The sequence below is a fragment of the Kogia breviceps genome, chromosome 1, assembly GCF_026419965.1.
Source record: "Kogia breviceps isolate mKogBre1 chromosome 1, mKogBre1 haplotype 1, whole genome shotgun sequence".
In the NCBI taxonomy this organism is placed as follows: domain Eukaryota; kingdom Metazoa; phylum Chordata; class Mammalia; order Artiodactyla; family Physeteridae; genus Kogia; species Kogia breviceps.
The window spans coordinates 148,689,580-148,712,645 of record NC_081310.1 but is presented as its reverse complement, the minus strand read 5'-3'; the positions used below and the strand labels follow the sequence as shown (position 1 = coordinate 148,712,645).

At 39.0% G+C, this 23,066-nt stretch overlaps 1 protein-coding gene across 10 annotated transcripts in view; it reads right to left on the bottom strand.

The window, feature by feature from the left end:
• The window catches only part of DOCK7 (dedicator of cytokinesis 7), a 194,636-nt gene extending 173,686 nt beyond the window's left edge, over nt 1-20,950 (bottom strand). For all 10 annotated transcript variants that reach the window (XR_010835206.1, XM_059051798.2, XM_059051848.2 and 7 more), the window contains exon 1: nt 20,620-20,950. Coding sequence is in view for 9 of the 10 variants with exons in the window: in XM_059051798.2 (XP_058907781.1) it covers nt 20,620-20,657 (38 nt within the window). In the remaining variant the exon portion in view is untranslated. The remainder of the gene's footprint in view (nt 1-20,619) is intronic.
• Nucleotides 20,951-23,066: the final 2,116 nt, after the last annotated feature.

Genomic DNA, 23,066 nt, shown 5'->3' with positions numbered 1-23,066 from the left:
TGCTTGTTGACCCTTGGGAGCATACTAGTGTTTCAAATTTACTAAATGACATTTCTAGGGACTTCCCTGGTGGTTCAGTGGTTAAGACTCCACGCTCCCAATGCAGAGGGCCCAAGTTCCATCCCTGGTCAGGGAACTAGATACCACACGCCACAACTAAAAGATCCCACACGTGGCAACGAAGATCCCTCGTGCCACAACTAAGACACAGCACAGCCAAATAAATAAATATTTCTAAAACAAAAATACTTTAGACATTTGAATGACTTTGTAGCTCATTAAACTCTATATTCCTTAGACTTCACAAAGTTATAAACCAAAATATTCAGTGAGTCTTAAATCCAGTAATTAAATAACTTCCTCACATTAGTAACATCATTGTTACTAAGTAAAAAATGTAACTGAAGAACACAAAATAAAGACAACTATCAATAGATTTTGTACAATTATTTTCCTGATGTCAATATCTAACCTCCACCCTATGATCATCAACTGGTCACTATTTTATAAACCTTGCCTTTTGCTCTTTTACTCTTTTCCAAAAAATAAACCCTACCTTCTTCCTATCATTTCACTGAACGTAAAGTGAAACAGGCCTACTGCCTTTGATTCTAGGCCAGCTTGATGATACTTTTGTCCTGGAGGGTTCTCAAATTAATGGTTGAATTCAGAGCTCTGAACATGTTAGTGCCCATTCAAATTTCCAGCTGAATTTCTAGACAATTTCATTTTCCATAAATTATCCAAATATATGATATAATCTTTAGCCTCCTTCTTCTCTTCCATACCCCCTTAACTTTTTTCATATTCAATCACTCCACACACATCTCTTGAGCACTGTTAGGAGCTGACCACTCAGTCAGAAATTTTTGATAGAAAGGTAAAAGAGTTATCATTTTTAAGGCTCAAGTTACTGAATTAGCTCAACGTTTTCTTTACAGGTGACCTGAAGTACTTTAGATCATATTTGTGTTTTATAAAAGGCTAATTTGTTATTCATAATTGTCAAAACTTGGAAGCTTATCCTTCAATAAGTAAATGGATAAACAAACTATGGTACATTCATACAATGGAATATTATTCAGCAGTAAAAAGAAATGCACTATCAAGCCAAAAAAGACATGGAAGAACCTTAAAAGAATATTGCTAAGTGAAAGAAGCCCATCTGACAAGGATACAATACTGTATGATTCCACCTATATGACATTCTAGAATAAGGCAAAACTATGGAGGGGTGAAAAACTGTGGTTGCCAGGGGTTGGAAGAAGGAGGAAAAGGAAGAGATGAGTAAGTAATGCACAGGGATTTTTAGGGCAGTGAAACTATTCTCTATGATACTATCATGATGGATACATATCATTTATACATTTGTCAAAACCTATAGAATATACAACACAAACAGTAAACCTAATGTAATCTATGGACTTTAGTTAATAATAATATATCAATATTAGCTTATCTATTATAACAAATGTATCATTCTAATCCAAGATGTTAATAAAAGGGAAAACTTGGTTGGGAAGTAAACATGGGAACTGTCTGTACTTTCCACTTTTCTGTAACTCTAAAACTGCTCTCCCAAAAAAGTCTGCTAATTTTTTAAAAATACGTAAATAAATAAAAATGACTAACTCAGAACAGACAAGGGAGGAAGAGAAGAGCATGAATAAACGATTAGAGGTTAGAGATGAAAGCTAAAGGAGGAATGTAACCTTTGAAGGAGGATACAGATTGAGGAGAAGGCAAAGGGCAAATTCTGTAAAGCGTCTGGATGTGAGAGGACAGGAACATTCACTGCAGTTTATGACTCCCCTTAGGCTTTTAATGAAGCCTATACACTGAATGTTCATTATTATGTTTGGTTTAAAGGCCTTACAATCTCCTGATCCTGTTGTCAAGACTGAGATGAAAATATGAAAAAGCTTTTAAAAAGAGAGAGAGAGACAGAGAACAAGTATTGTGTCTATCTTCCTCAGTGCCACTCAACTCAGTCTACCAACTTCAGCACTACCTCAGGGCTTCTGTTTCTCAGTGTTTCTGGGGCTAAACCACGAGCAATCTGAATTGTAAACTGCTATATTTGATCAAGTTCAAGATCTCAGTAACTGTTAAGACTTGCTATTACTTCAGGTACAGCTAAGAAAGAAAAACCTTGGTAATTAAGCAATACACTATCAATTAATTGAAAGACATACCCTGATTTCAGAAAATGTTAAAAAGTGAAACAAAATTTAAAATATGATTACTTCAAAAAGGGACAATCTTTCCTTTAATAACAGACAATCTTTCATTTAATAACACAGACATGCAAACGATAATCCCCACATTACAAATATTTGTCTTATTTATACATGACATAATTTCCCCCAAAGAGAAAATCAGCAATAATGTGAAATAAGAACCATTTCCAAACTGAGCTATAATGGCAATAAAACCATCTGCAACCCAGACAAAGGATGTATTTATACTGAGACCCTCTGAATGAAAAGATTTCCTCAATGGTAAGTGAGGAAATTTTCCCAAATTAAAAAAACAGTATCTCTTAAGCATACTATGGTCCAAAGTATGCAAGACAAGAAATGTAATGAATAAACTGTTATCAGGAATAACAGTACCTGTTATCAATTAAAATCCTTTATCACAGATTACTTTTTTTAAACAATTTTTCCTACTCCTAATGAAGCTCATATAGTAAAGCAATACAAGGAAGTCTTTTTTACTTCTAATAAGCTATTAGTATTAACTGCAAAGTGGAAAGAAGAGTAGGTCAGAAATTCCATAGTTACTTACACTCTTAAATTATAATAACTGAATATCTTCTTCCCCTTCCAAAAGCACATGATCCAATATTTGACCTATTTAACTCCTTACCAACTCCATTTCCGTAAGCTCCCTCACTATTTCAACATGCACACAGTTTTTACAAAAGAAAGCACGCGCTAAGGCCATTCACCATGGGATATTAGAAATAACCAACAAAGGATCCACATCCTGAGGGAAAATTATGTTGCGTTTAACCTTTCCTCTAACCTCGTCCCACTTTCAGACACCCGATCAACCATGATTTCCAGAACGTCCCAAGGCCAATCTGGGCCTCTCTCATCTCTAGTCATTCTTCATGGGACCAGAGGAAACACCTGAGTAAAAGATGAGTAAGGAGAGTTTAGACTAAAATAAAAGAGGTTAGTTGAGCTACTCCTATAAAGTCACAAAAAAATATTTGCAATGTAATATGCAAATAAGAGAATAAGATCTCTTGGAACTGCCAGTTTATATTAAACACAGAACTCAGGGGAGAAGTATAAGGGAATATACCATGGAATATACCAGGTAAGGGCACATATCAGAGACAAGGCAGGAAAGGGCTAGCTAAAAATCCCCAAAAGAAAAAGGACAAGAACAGATGATACTCCAAAGCTGTGACTATCCAAGTCCATGACTGATGACTGATGGACTGAATCACAGTTCTACAATTGTGTATAGTTGGTATTAAAGACCAAAAGAGGCAAAATAAAGAAAACAATAGATTAAAGAAATGCAACACTGTATCATCTTTCCAGTATTTGTGCCACAGATGTTTAACCTGAACTGAATCAAACCTGTATATCTAACATCCAGATTACAAGAAATACAGAGTACAGTGTTAACAATACTAAAAAAAAGCAATCAGACAAAAACCAGAAGAAAACTCATTCTATAATGTCAAGTCTCTTCAACAAGTCAATGTGATGAATAAATAAATAAAGGCAGTGGGCTAAGTTTTAGCATAAAAAAGACTTAAGGCTAAAAATTAAAGACTACTCAAAAAGGGGAAAAAAGACTTAAGAGATATAACCAAATGCAATGAATGGTCCTTAACTGGATCCTGATTTGAACAAACCAGCTATAAAAGACATTTCTGGGGATAATGAGAAATTTGAACATGGACAAGGTATTACATAATTAAGAATCAGTGTTTTTTTAATGTGGGAAAACAGTATTATAATAATGGAGGGAAAATGTCCTTATGTTTTAGAGATGCAAATGATGTCTATAATTTAGCTTAAAACACTTCAATTATTGTTACTCTGCCTTAACAGAGAAAACCAGCAAACTAAATATGGAATACAGATGTGCTAAATACTCTTCAAGAAGTATATCATATCCTCCATATATCCCTGCCTGACTATTTCTGCCCTGTTTTCTTCAGGTTAGACACTCATCCTCTGTGCTTTCAAAGCATTTTGTGTTTATCCGCATTCATTTAAGGAAATGGAGTTTCCAGGAGGCTAGTTCAGACAGGCAGCAGACTAGCTAGACTGCTTTCTATGGTGGAATAAGAACCTGGCCTTGCTGACAGAGTTTGATTTTAGCAGTGAGAAAGCCTAATGTTTATAAACATTCTCTTTGATAGAAGCACATAAACTGCAAAGTAGATTTTTCTAGAATAGTAGTAATGCAACCCACAGATGTAAAGGTATGGTGGACAAAAAAAAAGTGTGGTGAAGTATCAAGAATATGGCTTCTCAGGCCTGGCACACTCTCCCTCTTCAGAGGTACCTTTGCAACCTCCTCGAGGAATGAAGGATGACAAAGAAACTTTACTTCTGATGATAGGAGTACGCTATGTCTCTTTTTTTGTATAAATGTCTCAAAGCAGGCTAATTTCTGCCATTAAAGAAAACGTACATTTTTAAACTCTGTCTGGTGCCATTTTCCTATCAAGAACTACCTCACTGTGATAACTGAGCAGTACCTTAGTCATAGCACCTATCAAATTGCTCTGAAATCTATTTACCTATCTCCTTGCAAGGAAATAAGCGATTAGTTTTACTTATCTTTGCACCCTCCAGCAGAGTGCCTAGCACACTCTGGGTGCTTAAAAAATGTTTAAAAAACTGAAGTGAAAAAAATGAGACTATAGTGAAATTCATAATTCCTCCCCCCAAAAAAGTAGTTCAATAAGAATGCTAGAATGGAACAATTGATAGGAACTTCTTGAGTGCAGGAATTACATTTTATTAATCTTTACATCCTCGATGTCTAAGACAATTAAGACAACGGGGGAGGGGGAAAAAGAGGAATGGAGAGACAGGTGTAGTGGAGAGAGAGAAAAGGAGGTACGGGAAAAGGAAGAATTTAGAGACTACCTAGTATATGGACTTTCCAAATGCCTTTCAGAGGAAATTAATCTATAAGTATTGTTGCTTTCTAATTGATTGGAAAGAGATAAGAAGTATGCCTTTTTATCTATTACTGTCAAATAATCAGGTAAGTGTTTGCTGGGGGGAAAAAAATCTGAATCAACAGAAGAGTTCTACATGTGTAAAACCTTTTCTTTAAGAGCCTAGCTGACATCATTACTATCCCATTTGTTAACTGGTAAAGTTTAAAAACTACTACTGAAGAAAAAAAAAAAAAAAACTCCTACTAAAACACAATGCTCTCCTATTCTATGTGAAACTTTTCTTTTTTAGCAATGTTTTAAAAAGATAACATGTTTACTTATTTCAAAGTAGTCTCTAATATGTCTTTAGCATATCTGCAAAGGGCTGGTTCTCGAACTACATTCAAGCTCTACAATTATGTAAATAAACTTACTATGAGAAGCAGAGAAAATAAGATTTCTCCAGTATGGAGAATAGAATTTTCCAGTATGAAGAAAAGACAAAACAACTTGATAAAGGAAGCCATCTTTAAAAAAATGATTAAAAAAGTAAATAAAAGGAAAATGTACATGGTATTAAAAACTCAAACTTCACAAAGAAGTAAAAACAAAAGGTATAACTCTCTACCATTTCCAATCCCCAACCCTATTCCCCACATGTGACCACTAAATATTTTCTTAGGTGTCCTTCAAGAAAAAGATGTGTGTACATCAGTGCGTATATAAGAAATCCTTATTTTTTTAATATGACATATGACATCATACATAACCTTTTCTCAATATCTTACATTATACACTTAATATATCTTAGGAATCTTTCCATATCAGCACATAAAATTAATAATATTCTAGAAATATTTATCAAGCATTTACAATGTGCCAGATACACATAAAAGTGTTAAATTTGATATACCTCACTTAATCTTCAGAAGAACTCATGAAGTAGGCACTATACCAGCATACTGAAGTTTTAAGACGTTCAGGTCATACAACCAATAAGGAATAGCACTAAGGTCTCAACTTAGAGCCCCCACTCTTAACCACTGTTCTCCTTTTTATCTGATATAGAGTCCATAAAATGAATAAACTGCAACATATTTAACCAGTCTCTACTGTAGACATTTAAGCTATTTCTAGTCTTTGCAAAGATCATCGCTTAAATGTAAGCTCCAACAAGAGATTTTTGTCTAAATCAAGAATTATGGGTGATTTTTATTTTATCTTTTGGGCCTTTTGTATTTCCACATTTTCTGCAGTACCTACAATATATTATTTTATAGTAAGAAAAAAATAGATATTTTTAGATAAACTTGAAAAATAGAGTAACTTATGAAAGGCAGAGGCAGGGTTTGAATTCAGATCCATTAAACTTCCAAGGCCTCTTTCCATGGAAGCAAGTTTCCAAAGGTAAATAATTCTAGTTATAGTTTATATTAATTATTTCTCTATTCTCCAGAACCTAACCAGGAGGTCAGTTAAAGATGCCCAGTGAAAATGTCTGTAGTATATACCAACATATTAATAGGAACACTATAATAACTACCACCACTGCTATGATAGGTTTCCTATCTTTCACGGATGGTTAAATAAAACTCCCATCTGAGGCACTGTCATTTGTAAGTTAGCCTGTGTTGAATTCTTTAGGAATTAAGGTCCAGAGTGGACCAGTAACCACTAAAACCCCAAGAAAACAAAAACACATACAGGTTGATTTGTGAAACCAAAGAACAGAAATAATCCTTCTCTATAATACACTTAACATTTAAGACATAGTTCCTTTTGGGAAGGATGAAGGAAAAAAAGATGTCAGATGACTCATGTATCCCATCTGACGCTATTTTGGGATAACATTTAAGTTAAAGATTTAGAAAGCACTGTATTAAGGAGACTTGGAAGTCTCCATCATTCTGATCTACAGCATTTCACTATATCTCAATTTCCTCAACTAAAACATGGTGATAATAATGCTCCCTACTTCATGGAACATATTAAGTTATAACTACAGAAAAAAGATTTTTAAATTTAGCATTTGAAAAAATTAACACTGATCTGAAATTGGCAACTAAAAAGAAAACTGAAGGGAAAAAAACCTCTACTGTAAAAAGTCAATCCTCCCAAAAGGAAATAAATATATCCTTCACTCCACTCTACTTCATAAAAATAAAGCCAGAATCTCCTTACCCACAAACATACAAATTATATCCTGGTGTAAACTGTATACAATTAGTTGCTAAACTCTGTTCACCCTAAGTATTAAATACTTCTCAAATTTTCGTCCCCTCCTTCCCTTTCCTACAGCATCTGCCTACAGATAACATCATACTTAATGGTGAAATGCTTTCTTCCTTAGACGGGAAAGAAAGCAAGGATGTGTACTCTCACCACATCTATTCAACACTACACTGCAGGATCCAGCCAGTGGAATATGGGAAGGAAGGAAGGAAAAATGGGAAGAAGGAAGAGAGGGGGGAAGGAAAGGGAGGCAAGGAGGAAGAAAGGAAAGGGAGGAAACGAGGGAGGGAAGGAGGGAAGGAAAGGGAAGAAATTAAAGGCATTAAGATTGGAAAGGAAGAAATAAAACTATCTTTACACACAGACAATATATCCTGTAGGCAGAAAATCTTAAGGAATCCACCAAAAATTACTAGAACTAATAAATGAGTTCAGGAAGGTCAGAAGATACAAATTCAATATTCAAAAATCAATTGTATTTCTATAAACTAGCAACAAACAAACCAAAAATAATTCTTTAATTCCATTCATGATAACATCAAAAACAATAAAATACTTAAAAATAGATTTAACAAAAGAAGTATAAGACTTGCACACTGAAAACTTTAAAACTTTACTAAGAGAAATCAAAAAAGCTCAAAATAAATGAAGAGACAGTCTGTGTTCATGGATTTTTTAAAAATTTATTTATTTCATTAATTTATTTATTTTTGGCTGCATTGGGTCTTCATTGCCACATGCGGGCTTTTCTCCAGTTGCGGTGAGCGGTGGCTTCTCTTGTTGCGGAGCATGGGCTCTAGGTGCACGAGCTTCAGTAGTTGTGGCACGCAGGCTCAGTAGTTGTGGCTCACGAGCTCTAGAGTGTAGGCTCAGTAGTTGTGGTGCATGGACTTAGCTGCTCCACAGCATGTGGGATCTTCCCGGACCAGGGATCAAACTCATGTCCCCTGCACTGGAAGGCGGATTCTTAACCACTGTACCACCAGGGAAGCCCTGTGTTCATGGATTTGAAGACTTAATATTGTTGATGGCAATTCTCCCCAAACTAATCTACAGATTGAATGTAATCCCTGTCAAAACCCCAATAGAATATTTGCAGAAATTGGTAAAATTCATCCTAAAATGTTTACAGAAATGCAAAAAATCCAGAATAGGCAAAACAATTTAGAAAAAGAAGAAAAAAGTTGAAGGACTTACACTTCCAGCTATCAAATTTTACTGTAAAATGAGAGTAATCAGAACAGTTTGATACTGTAAGGACAGACATACAGATCAATGATTTTTAACAAGGTATCAAGGTAATTCAATGAGAAGAGGACAGTCTTTTCAACAGAGTGATACAACAACTGAACATTCATATACAAAATATGAATTTAGACCCCTTCTCACACCATGCACAAAAATTAATGCAAAATGGATCATAAACCAAAAGTAAGAGCTAAAACTATAAAAACTTCTAGAAGAAAACAGAGAAGGAAATCTTCTTGAGTATGAATTAAGCAGTCTTAGATAACAACACCAAAATCATTATCCATAAAAAGAAAAAAATTAATAAATTGGACTTCATCAAAATGTAAATCTTTGTGCTTCAAAATTCACCATTAAGAAAATAAAAAAGCAAACCAGACAGGGAGAAAATATTTGCAAATCATATATCTAATAAAGGATCTGTATCTAAAACATATAAAGAACTCTTACGGGCTTCCCTGGTGGCGCAGTGGTTGAGAGTCCGCCTGCCGATGCAGGGGACACGGGTTCGTGTCCCAGTCCGGGAAGATCCCACATGCCGCGGAGCGGCTGGGCCTGTAAGCCATGGCCGCTGAGCCTGCGCGTCCGGAGCCTGTGCTCCGCAACAGGAGAGGCCACAACAGTGAGAGGCCCGCGTACCGCAAAAAAAAAAAAAAAAAAAAAAAAAAATGAGAAAAAGATTTTAATAGATAGTTCACCAATAAGATATGTAAATGGTTAATAAGCACAAGAAAAACATCACTAATCATTAGGGAAATGCAAATCAAAACCATAATGAAATGCCACTTCACAAGTACTGATACATGCTACTACTTGACAAACCTTGAAATGTTATGCTAAGTGAAGGAAGCCAGACACAAAAGGCCACATATTTTATGATTCCATTTATATGATATGTTCAGAAAAGGCAAATCTAGAGAAAGAGAGACAGACATAAAGTATATTAGTGGTTGCCTAGGGCTTGGGGTGGAACTAGGGAGTGACTACAAACTGGCATGAGGGGTTCTGGGGGGGAACAAAAATGCTCTAAAACAGGATTGTGGGTGATGGTTTCACAACTTTATAAATTCCTAAAAATCACTGAATGGCACACTTAAAATGAATTAACTGTACGGTATGTAAAGTATACCTCTATAAAGTTGTCTTTTTAAAAAACAAAAAGAGCTTGGATATGGTTGGAACTACTCTGTGAAGATAAGGGTAAAAAATTGCTTATAGTCAGAGGAAGAATGAGGGTGACAGGAAAAAGAGGAGAGTTGGAGTGGAGTCACTAAGAGAGCTTCGGACTCTGAGGCTCCTTACCACCAGCCCTGTATCTTTAGCAAAGTTTATGAAAATCATTAAAAGGCTGATATGAGTGAAGGAGTTCAGTTTTCTGGTGTCACAGGACAAACATGGAACACCTCATGATGATGCAGGAGTGCAGGTGCAGAAAGAAGCATGGGAAAGCCAAAGAACAAGAACCAAGTAGACCTCCTTGGGAGGCTCTGAGTTGGCATTAAGGTGAGAGCTAAACTTAACAAAGTTAAGAGATGGGATCCACAGCTAGCATCAGGTTACCCTGGTTTTGTTTGCTTTTTGTATTTCACCAGTTACATTTAAATTTTAGCAGGTAGTAGAGCTGACTATACAGCTATATATTTAAATGATTATAGTGATGCTACACAACTTCAACTGACTAATTTTAAAGAATATCAGTTGTTTGGGGGACCAGCATTCTGACGCTCTTTCTTTTGGTCAGAAACTCCTTTTTGATAAGGAACTCATTCCTTGAGATTGGGTGTTGCTGACACCATCACATCTCTCCCCCAAACCATAGAGGACATATGACCCAGGACTGGCCAGAATCCCCTATATCCCTAAACACAGTAATTGGTTCAAGGAAGGACATGTGATCCAAGCCAGACCAATAACTGAGTTTCTGGATCTTTTCTGCCACAATTAAACTTGTAGGATTTGAGCCTGGGGCTGTCAATTCTCATTGTAACCATTTTGTTACAATTTTGTGCAAAAATTTAGCCAAGACATAAAGAGGCCTACTAACATCACCTGTATCCCTGAACCCAACGTACTCAGTTAAGTGAGTCAGCACTTTTTTATATGTGCAAATTAATCTGATTTGAGTTTCTGTCACTTGCAACCAAAAAGTATCTTCTGTAAAAGGCCACTGAAAAAGCAGAGATATCTCAAGCGGTTGCCAAAGGGGTCCAAAAGATGCATCCCAGAAACTAAAGGGAACTAACTCTCTGTGGAGACTGAATTGACTAATGGAAAACAGGATGCAGGAGAAAAGCAGGTAGATAAATTTCCTCTTCTTCCACAGTCCCATCTACACATCTAAGGAACTGTTCCTCTGTCTAAAGATATCCTGTGTGGCCAAGCATACACACCTGGCAAATGATCTCTCTCTAGCTCTTTGTGAAGCAGTGGCCAAGGAGATAAGGTATCACCTTACATTGTTTCCCATCCTTCTCTTCGCTTCCCTCTTCTCTTTTAATGCCCTGGGATCATGCCTCCCAGAAAAAACCTTAACTTTTTTTTGGCTGCTTTGGGTCTTCGTTGCTGTGCACGGGCTTTCTCTAGTTGCGGCGAGCGGGGGCAACTCTTCATTGCAGTGCGTGGGCTTCTCATTGCAGTGGCTTCTCTTGTTGTGAAGCATGGGCTCTAGGCGCTCAGGCTTCAGTAGTTGCAGCATGCGAGCTCAGTAGTTGCGGCACACGGGCTTCAGTAGTTGTGGCTCATGGGCTGTAGAGCGCAGGCTGAGTAGTTGCGGCGCATTGGCTTAGCTGCTCCATGGCCTGTGGGATCTTCCCAGACCAGGGTTCAAACCCATGTCCCCTGCATTGGCAGGCGGATTCCTAACCACTGTGCCACCAGGGAAGTCCAAGCCTCAGCTCTTAATCCTTGTTTCAGCCTCTATTTTCTAGGGAACCCAGCCTACAAAAAACCTACAGTAATCACCAGGCTTAATATTAAGTGAAACACAGAAAGCTTTCCCTTGAGATCATAAACAAAATGAGGATGCTCAATATTAACACAATGTTGAGTAGAAATGCTAGGAAAAATCTGTACAATAATGCAAGGTAATAGCTTGCAACCAACACAAGAAAATAAATCAATTATAAGGTTTGGAAAAGATAAAACAAAAATTCTTGATTTTCAGATGATACGGCTATCTACATGGAAAATATAAAGGCCACGGGAGAGTAAGTAGGTTGACTGCAGCCTGATCTTCACCGTCAGCTTTGTTCAGTCTATCCTGTACCAGGAGGTTCTCAAGTACGCAGCTGGAATATAAGGTCTCCTGAAAAAGACTGACACTGTGTTTTCCTGAGAAAGCATAACTGTTCTGGTTGAATCAGTCCCACAAAGCTATTGTGTAACCTGAGGACTGTCCAGAGTTGAAGAGTCTGCGCCCATTTTGAATAATCAAGGATTATTATTAAACTTTGGTAAAAATTAAAAAAAAAAAAAAAGAAAAGAAAATACAAAGGAATCCACAGATACATTCTTAGATTTAACAAGAGTTTAACAAGGTATGTAGCTGATACAAAATTGTTATATACCTAGGGATAAATCTAACAAAAGATATGCAAGAACCTTACGGAGAAAACTACAAAATTTCATTGTGTGATATACAGAAGACCTAAATAAATGGAGAGATACACCACGACCATGAATCAGTATTATAAGAATGTCGTTTCTCCCCCAAATTGATGTACAGATTCAATGCAATCCCAATCAAATTCTAATAGGATTTGGGAGTTTTTTGTTTGTTTGTTTTTGGTAGATTCTAAAATATACATGGAAATTCAAAAAGGTAACAGCAGCTAAGACACTTTTTTTTTTTTTTAAGGTGGGAGCAGATAGTCTACCAAATTCCAAAACTTATTATAATGAAAATTGTTTATAATTAGTGAAAAGATGTATAACCAGACCACTGGGACAAAATAGAGAGCCCATTAAAAAAACCCACAAATAAGGACACACACATCTATTATAGACATGACAGGACAGATCAATGGGGAAAGGAGAATCCATTCTGAAAAAATTAAAATTTCACACCATACACATATCAAGTCCAGGTGGAATATAAACCTAAACACAACGGAGGTAATTACAAAGTTTATTATAAATCAGATGAATATCTTAATGACCTCAGAGAATAAAATATTTCTTAAACAAGACCCTCAAAATACTAAACATTAAAAAAAAAAAACCCTGATATACTGCATTAAAACTTAGTTTTCAAAAGACTCCATTTTAGACTTCCCTGGCTGTCCAGTGGTTAAGACTCCACGCTTCCACTGCAGGAGGCCCAGGTTCAATCCCTGGTCAGGGAACGAAGATCCCACATGCTGCAACATGCAGCCCCCCCCCCCCAAAAAAAAAAAAAAAAAGTAAAAGACTCTATAAAAAGGGTTAAAAAACAAACCACAGTGTAGGAAAAGATATTTGCAAATTGCAAAACATATAATCAATAAATGATTAATCTACTGAATACACATAAAGTACTCCCACAAATCAATAAGAAAAAGACAATCCAAAGGGAAAAAACAAGGAAGGAAAACGGCAAACTATTTAATTAGGTAATTTACAAAAGAGTAAATTCAAATGGTCAATAAACATACAAAACAGGGCTCAATCTCATAAGTTATCAAGTAAATATGTACTAAAACTTTTACAATAAGATAGCATCATGCATCCACCAGATTGGCAAAATGAAAAAGTTGGCAATACCAAGTGATGGTAACTATGTAAAGCAACATTGTGGGAGTGTAAACTTCCACAACTATCTTAGAAAACAGTTTGGCATAGCCTAAGCCTAATAAACTTGATGATAAATAAAACTGCTAGGACAAGCAATAAAAACCCAGCAATTCCACACCTGAGCATTCCATAGAAAAACTCATGAACATATGTACCAGAATATATGTATAGGAATGCTCATAGCAACACTGTTTCTAATAGTCAAAAACTGGAAACAACCCAAACGTCCATCTACTGTAGAATGGAAAATTGTGGTATATTTATACAATGAAATAATATAAAGCAATGAAAATGAATGAACTGCAACTGCTGTAACATCATGGCTGAATCTGACAGATATAATTTTGAGCAAAAGAAGTAAGACAGAAAAGCATACAAACATACAGTATGATTCTATTTAAATGAATTCAAAAATTAAAAATTATATTGCTTAGGGATGCATTCATAGGTAGTAAAAATAAAGAAAAGCAAGGAGATGGTTATCCTAAATGTCAGGACAGCAGCTTGGAGTACTCTGAAGCAAAGGGTAAGATTTAGAAAAGGAGAGGCAGGATATATTAAAAAAAAAACAACAGAACAGTTATAGAGATGGAAATGAGCAGAGCATTTGTGGGGGTAAAGTGAAAACACCAGACTGACTAGTCCAAAATGTAAGCTAGAGAATAAGCAACAAGAGAAGGACCAGATTATAGATGACTTTAAAATGCAAGCAGGAGTTTGGATTTAACCCCATAAGAAGCCACTACGTTTAGATTTTTGAACATAAGGATGCCATGATAAAAGTTGTGTTTTAGGGAGACTTCATTTGGAACACGTTTGAATTAGAGGAGGCAGGGACTAGATCAGCCATGACCTTGTCGTGAGGCAATGAAAGATGCTCCAAGGTGGCAGGGTGGCGTTCATTCCTACACTTCTTATGCGTCCAGTTTACACAAGTTTCTGTGCTAAGCGCTGGAGATAAAAAGACCTAGACCAGCCCTCAAAGAGCTCTGAAAAGCAGTATAAAATAGGGGGAAAGGGGAAAGGAGGGCAAGCATGAGAAACTTTTAAAAGAAAAAGAAAAAAAAACTGTACCTCATGAAATCAGTGATGAACAAAAGAAAAAAGTCAAATGTTCCTAATTCTCAAGAGTTCTATAATCCAAGTACACATAAGGTAGCATGGTAAGCACTGCCATATGGCCCCAGGATTGATGAGAAAGAGAACAGGCAGGAAGTACTGGTGACTATACCACATACATGTGAGAAAGCTGACTATAAAAGAAAAAGGAATGATTGGTTGGCAGCCAGAAATGCCAGAAGACTCAACGGTTGTTTTATGATGAGAAAGGCAGGATAAGTCTTATGGCTTAAGGGAAACATCCATAAAAAAAGAATAGATTGAAGATGCTAGAAAGGAAAGGGAAAATTGTGAGATCAAGGTTGGGTGGAGGTAGCAAGGTATGGGATTCAAAGTACAATAAAACAGGTAAGTTTTAGGTACAAGACACCCTTCAGGCTCAAGAGAAAGATGGTTGAATGATATATTGGGACAGTCATATGCTGAGGTTAAAATGAAGGACTCATGTGGTATGGTCCCAAACTTTTCGGTAAAAGATGGGGTAGGGAAACAAAGATGATAAATAAGAGAAATTATTTGGAATAAACCTCATTTCAAATGAGAAGACATTAATTAATAAAAGATCAACTCTGGGGACTTCCCTGGTGGCACGGTGGATGAGACTCTGCACTCCCAATGCAAGGGGCCTGGGTTCCATCCCTGGTCAGGGAACTAGATCCCACATGCATGCCACAACTAAGAGTTTGCATACCACAAATGAGGAGCCCGCCTGCCACAACTGAAGAGCCCACCTGCTGCAACTAAGACCCGGCACAACCAAATAAATAAATAAATAATTTAAAAAAAAAAAAAAAGATCAACTCTGGACTATTCTAGTCTCCCTCTAATACTACTCTGCAGCTCAGGAGCAAGAAATAGGTTAGATATTCAGCATTAACAGTTAGTGAGATGAGTACAACAGAGGTCAGGGAAGTGGTATATGTGTCCAAAGTGATGAAACAGGCAGCACTGAAATAGTTGATACTATGTGGAAAGGATTTACTTTGATCAGCAGTGAGATGATGAACTGAACAAAGTAGATTAAAAGATTGGGCCTATTCAGCCAGAGTTATGAACAGATTCAAGACTAAAAACAATTGAGGTTATAAATAAGCCTATATCCAGGAAATCCTACTCATGTAAGATTTTCCTTGGAAATAAAGATCTGATGAAAGCCTTTCATTAAATTCTGCTTCTTAGGCAACAAAATGATAAGAAATTAACAAAGATTAAGAAAACAAGGATAACTTTTGGTACACTAATAGCAGCACTGTTAGAAAATCTAGAACTACCACAGAAGAAAATATTTTGCAGAAAGAAAATACAGTCAAATAATAATAATTTAAGATCTGAAATCAGAGGACTAGGGTTTGAGCCCCAATTAAAGCAAATAATCTCATTCTCAGTAGGCCTCAGTTCTGCATCTGGATTATGGGAATAATAAATAACAGTAAATAACCATAATTCAAACAGACACATGCACCCCAATGTTTATTGCAGCACTATTTACAATAGCCATGACATGGAAGCAACCTAAATGTCCATCAACAGAGGAATGGATAAAGAAGATGTGGTACATATATACAATGGAATATTACTCAGCCACAAAAAGGAACGAAACTGGGTCATTTGCAGAGACGTGGATGGACCTAGAGACTGTCATACAGGGTGAAGTAAGTCAGAAAGAGAAAAACAAATATCGTATATTAATGCATATATGTGGAACCTAGAAAAATGGTACAGATGATCCGGTCTGCAAGGCAGAAACAGAGACACAGATGTAGAGAACAAACATATGGACACCAAGCGGGGAAAGTGTGGGTGGGGTGGGGTGGGATGAATTGGGAGATTGGGATTGACATATATACACTAATATGTATAAAATAGATAACCAATAAGAACCTGCTGTATAGCACAGGGAACTCCACTTCACTGTACAGTACAAACTAACACAACATTTTAAAACAACTATACCCCAATAAATGTAAACAAATAAATAAATAAATAACAGTAAACAATATAGGAATAATAGCAGCAGCTAACATTTTTTGAATGCTTATTATGTTCAGGCACAGTTCTAAGTGTCTTACATGTATTATCTCATTTAATCCTCAAATTAATCCTACAGAAGTTTTTAAGCTCCACTTTACTGATGAGCAAACAAAGACAAAGAGGTTAGATCAACTGCCCAGAATTACACAGCTATTATTTGGTATAGGTAGAATTTCAACCTGGGTAATGTGACCTAGAGCCTACCTTCTTTACTATGTTCTTCTGTCCTCTGGGTTATGAAGATGAGAATGTGGTAAAAAGTGTTTTAAGTATACGCAAATGTTCTTCATTACAGCTGAGTATCAAGTGATAGGACAAAATAATCCAAAGAAAATCCTAGATCATTTATCTACAATCAACATTCCATAAATTGTACCTATTATACACTAGGGAGTGATTACAAAGGTTAACAAGGCATATGCCTTGTCCTCAAAAAGTAGGGAGAGGGGCTTCCGTGGTGGCGCAGTGGTTGAGAGTCCGCCTGCCAATGCAGGGGATGTGGATTCATGCCCTGGTCCGGGAAGATCCCACATGCCACGGAGCGGCTGGGCCCGTGACCCATGGCTGCTGAGTCTGCGTGTCCGGAGCCTGTGCTCCGCAACGGGAGAGGCCACAACAGTGAGAGACCTGCGTACCGCAAAAAAAAAAAAAAAAAAAAAAAAGAACAGGGACTTCCCTGGTGGCTCAGTAGTTAAGAATCCGCCTGCCAATGCAGGGAACATGAGTTTGATCCCTGGTCCTGGAAGATCCCACATGCCACGGAGCAACTAAGCCCATGTGCCACAACTACTGAGCCTGTGCTCTAGAGCCCGTGAGCCACAACTACTGAGCCTGCATGCCACAACTACTGAAGCCCGTGCACCTAGAGCCTGTGCTCTACACCAAGAGAAGCCACCGCAATGAAAAGGCTGTGCACCACAACAAAGAATAGCCCCCACTCACCGCAACTAGAGAAAGCCCATTCAGAGCATCAAAGATCCAACGCAGCCATACATAAATGTAGGGAGAACAGACAAGAGGCAATACTTAACATGAAGTCTGCTTTTCTATGATGAGCCAAGGTTAGTAGCACAATCAGTGATGCAGAATAAAGAGCTCTGAAAAATCACCAAATCACAGCCTCAAAAAATAACAGCACTAAATGCAAAGGGCTAGAAAATAACTGAGCCAGAAAAGAGATCAGTATAATTCTTTTCAAAGTAAAGGTTTCTGAAAAATCATAAAGCTTTAAAAAAGAAAAATAAGTTTTCCAGTAGCAACAGGCTTTTCACAGAGCAACAAAGTTCATACAGATATATCATAAAAAGGATTATTACTTCCAAATAATAGTCCTAGGCCATATTATAAATCCTGTAATAATAAAAAATAGTGATACTTACTGTGCACTTATTATCTAAAAAGCACTATCATAAGCATTTTATACATATGGATTTATTTAATCCTTACAACAATCCTATAAGGTGAGTCCTACTACTAACCCCATTTTATAGATAGGGAAAATGAGGCAAAAGTGAGAGGAAGTAACTCACCCAAGTTTACACAATGGGGGGCAGTACTAGGATGTCAAACCAGGCAGTCTGTCTCCAGAGTTGTGCTATACTTCCCCCAGTAGGAAACTAAGAAGCAGAACAGTAATTTATTCAGAGGTATTATTCAGCCATATTTGGTAACTTGGAGGAAAGTATCTTTCATTCACAATAAGCAGATAATAATTCATCATCTATAACAGTTTTGTCCTTGGTCTTCACTCCAGATTAAGCCTGTGCATTCCTCCTCTACTATCTCATCTACTCCTCTGGCTTTAATTACAATCTACTTGCTGATGACTCCCAAATCTAGATCTCCAACCCAATCTCTCTTCTGCACCTTAAACCTGTACCAACAGCCTCATAGACACTTCCCTCTGAATGCTCCATGAGCACCTCAAAATCAACACGTCCAAAACTGAATCATCATCTCCATCCCACCTCATTTCCCACCCTCACACCCATTCTTCCTCCTATCCTCCCTTTCTCAACAACTGCCTCCATCCTGGTTGCCCAAATCAGAAACTTGGATGTCCTCCGAGACTCTTCAGTCTTCCTCACCTTCCTTATCCAAGCAATCATCAATCACTGCCATGCCTACCTCCTAAGTATCTCTCCAATCTATGCATGTCTCTTCATTTCCATTGCCTTACTTAACTTTTATAACTTTACACGGCTATACTAATTTGAATTTTTTTGTTGTTTTGCAAAACTGGTTATCTTTTTTTCTTGTGTTTTGTCATGCCCTATCTGAGAACAAATTCCATGAATGGAGAACAGACATTGTATGTATTTCACACCTAACTCCCTAATGTGCACTTTCTTGATCAGCACAATGTTCTCAGAGATAAGCTTTTGGTTCTATTTAAGAGAAATTAATACTAAGCATGCATGTCAAGTAAGACATCTATTTTTAAATGGCACTGCCTTCAGAAACAAAACCAAGTTATTTTACAAAAAAAATTTTAAGAAGAACAAAAGTAATAATTTCCCATTAAGTCTATGACAGCTCCCTAGGTTATACTAATTATTGTTAAGTGTTCCATGATAGCTAGTAAATACCATACACTGTACTAAACCCTTTACACAAATTATTCCGTTTAATGTTCACAACAACTCTATGAGCTGGGTACCGGTTTTTTTACCCGTTTTCCAAACAAGTAAAGCTTAAGAGAACTTAAACAATTTGGCCAAGGTGCCAACTTGGAAAATAACAGTCAGGATTTAAGCCCGTGGTCACAGTCTGAGCTTATGCTCTTAAGCACTTGCTATTTTGTCTCTTAAGGAGAAAATGAAATATGTGTTTTAAAGCTCAAAAGAAAAAAAAGCACAAAGCTTAAATGAAACAGGTGTTAGTTTTAAATGAAAAAGTGCCAAAATAGAGTAACACTATGGAAGTGCAAGCAGTTAAGAAACGACCTGTTTGGTAGGTCCAAAAATCTTTAATAAATATCAGCAAACTAAAAAGATCCAGTCACAGAAATACAATTGTCGAAAAAGTAATACATTCGAATGTTTCTTCTCTTGGGACTTCAGATTAACATAAATATGGTCTTATTAAACAAAAAATGTCTAGTGTCATACACACTGATATATTCCACAATGAAAGTCTACAAATATTAGAATCCTCCACCGTAATTCAATTATAAGTTTTAGGAGGGAGAAAGGTGGCAACCTCCCCATCACAAGTAGGTGAAAAGCTGAGAAACCTCAACCGTGATCGCTTGCTCACTGCTAGACTCCTAAAACACGAGTCAAAGGGCCGGTGTATAAAGAACACTGCCTATCATCCATCTTCCTCTGGAGCTATGAGAAACACAGGCACAGTTTACATTCACACGCTACTAGGATCAAGCTCCAGCTTACAATTCGTCAGATCGGGCAGCTAGACACAGAAGGTGCAGACCAGAAGCTCTCAACTTTTCATTTAGGCCGTACGTTTTCGATTCTGGGTGCACGAGCCCACTCTAAATTGGACCCCTGGGTGCAAAAAGGATTCCTGTCAGATTTCTGGGAAGGGAGAGAGGCTTGAAGGAGAGGCGGCCTTGCACCGGCCGGGAGCCCGCCACGCGCCGAATCTTTTGTTGGGGTGGAGACGAGGGCGGACCCCCGCACCCTCCTGAGGGGCAACGGGGGTGGGCGGGGAGAGGGAAAGGGCCCCGGCCAGCCCGGGAGTGGGGACACAAAGAATTTGGGAAGCGCCGAGCGGCCGGCCGATGAGCTTCCCCCGCCCGCCCTTCAATAAGCCGCCGCGAACTCCAGGCCCGGGGGCCCGAGGAGCCGGCGGAGGCGGGCGCGCGGGCGTGCGGGGCTCTCAGCGCCCCCGGACAAGGCGCGGGCTAAGGGCCGGGTTCGGAGGGCGGCGCCAGGCCTCGGCAGCCACCGCGGCCGCCGCGAGCCCCCTCCCGCCCCTCCGCCCAGCCGCCGACCAGGCCGCGGGATCCCGGCGTCCGCGTCGCCACACCCACCCGCCTCCTAGGCCCGGGCCAGGAGGACTCTCCGACTCTTCCCCCGGCTGCGGTGGCGAGCCCCACGCCCCAGATTTACCTGCTGATCTTCTGGGCAAAGGCGCGGCGCTCGGCCATGGCTGCTAAGACGGCTGCGGCGGTCTGGGCGCGGACGGGCGGGCGCGTGCCTCCTCACTCGCGCTCCCTCCCTCGCCGCCTCCGCCAGTCCCCACTCCGGACCCGGGAGGCTGGGACTGGCGGCCGGAGCCGGGAACGAGCCCGGCCGTAATGCTCCTGAGAGGCGCGCAGCAAGAAACCGCTCCTCCACACAGCGCGTCAATCCCCTCGGGAACCCTGGCTTCGGAAAGCAGCTGCGGCCCACGGAAGCGGAGAGGAAGACTGGGGCGTGGAGGGAGCGAGCGGCAGGCTCTGGCCTCCCGGCTGCCGCGGAGCCCGCATGACCGAGAGGATGCAAAGAGAAGCCAGAGAGGGGCCAGCGACCTGGCGAAGCAAGAGAATAAGATGACCGAGTGCGTGGGGGGGAGCCTGGCTCTCCCGAAAAGGAACGGAAGGAAATGGAAGATGGGCTTTGCCAAGGTGGCTGTGCTCTGCCTCCCGGGATGGCTGGGTCCATGTTCCTGCAGCACCTATCTCCGAGTAGTTGAAAGCACTTTCTGTTCTGCTGCGACCTTGTGAATGGCCTCTGACTGGAGAAGGAATGTTTTTTCTTACAGAAGAAGAGCCAGAAAAGAGCTTTCTCCTGCAGAGGTAACGGTAATAATAGTTGACTTGTGGTGCTAAGCCAGGCATTGGATTAAAGTTTTACATGCATGCATGATTTTACTTAATCTTCACAACAACTCTTGGAAGTAAATTATTATCCTCATTTTAGAGAAAAGGAATTTGGTTCAAAGAAACTAAGCGACTGGCAGATGGTAACCTCTTCAACCGAAGTTCAGAGCCCAGGCCTTTTCTTTGAAGACACGTGTTTTCCCCGTTAGTAACACTCTTCCTGAGACTATTACATATCCCTTTTGAATCTCATTTTTCAAATATATATGTTGAACCAGATGAGCGCTAATGTACTTTACCATTTTGATATTCTGTTAAGTAATCTGTATATTTACCAATCAAACTGATCTTACCCATCAAATCCTATAAAACAGGGACTAGCAGAAATCATGTTTCATTATTCTGTTGTAATCCCATAGTATCTAATGTGTTTGGCTCCTAATGCATATTTGCTGATTACTGATGTTATGGTGAAACTAAGAAAAATACCTTGCTTTCTTTAGTACCTTTCTCTTAAGTGTTGCAAGAATTTAATATGTGTATTTATTTATTTATTTATTTATTATGGTCTTGCTGTGTCCTTGTGAAGTATGTTGGCTACTTCTTTTCCCTCTCTTTTACAGTTGGAAAGTCAGAAGCATGGAGCTGTTAGTTCATTTACCCAGAGTCACACATTGAGTCAGAGGTGAAAGCCTCAATTAGTCAGATCCATAACTTCCTGTCAGATCCACAATGCTCTAACCACTGTGGAAGACTTCATTTATTGTGTGTAAGAATGCTCATTCCAGTCAGTAAAGGTGGTCTATTCAAAGAGGTACATATGTAGCTTCTCCCCAAGCGTAGTACAAAGTGCTGTTCTCAGGAAGTTTGAGTCCATTGGGAAACATGAAACAGCTACTCAAAGAACTACAAGTCAAGGCTAACACTGTATGCTGGCCTTTAAGACCCTCCATGATAGGAACCCAGTCATATGCTGCCACCTCCTTACTACGTGACCTTGAGCAAGTTACTTAACCTCAACTCTAAAACAGGGTAATAATTGTACCTACTTGAAAGAGTATTATGAGGATTCATTGAGTTAATTCACACACAGTTCTTAGAACAGGGCCTGGCATATGGTTAAGTACTATACATATTAGCTGCTGTTATTATCATCATTGTTATTATCATTATTCATCCTACCCTTAAGCTTGTCCTGGGTGCTTGATAGTCGCTGAATCGTTTGTCTGCTCTCATGCTCCCAGCCAGATGTTATATGCCTTTATCTCCACTCTCCAAACATCTTTTCACTACTCTCTCAGAGAAATGACCACATTTTGCTTTGAATGGTTCTTTGTGTACATGACTCACTAGTTGCCAAAGTGTCTGAAAGGACATTGCATGCACTGTGCAGCTTGGTGGGAACATTTAGAGCAGGAAGAGGACAAGCTGTAAGCAGGCTAGACAGAGTCTGGGGAATACTTCAAGCAAGAATGGTGGTCCCCACCTCTGGAGAACAGCTGACGTCACAGACAAGTCCAATGTGGGCAGGTATCCATGTCCCACAGGAGTCCAGTCTCAGGGATATGTGTGGAGCTCAACAGAGGGACTGAGAGGGGAATTGTTTTGGCTGACCAGCGTCCATGCTCCCCACACTACCCCCTGTGTGTGTGTGTGTGCACACCCACACATACAGCCCCCACACACACAGACACACAGGTCTCAATCTACCAGTCTCAATCACCACACTTCTTCAGAGCAAATTCCTGCAGCCCA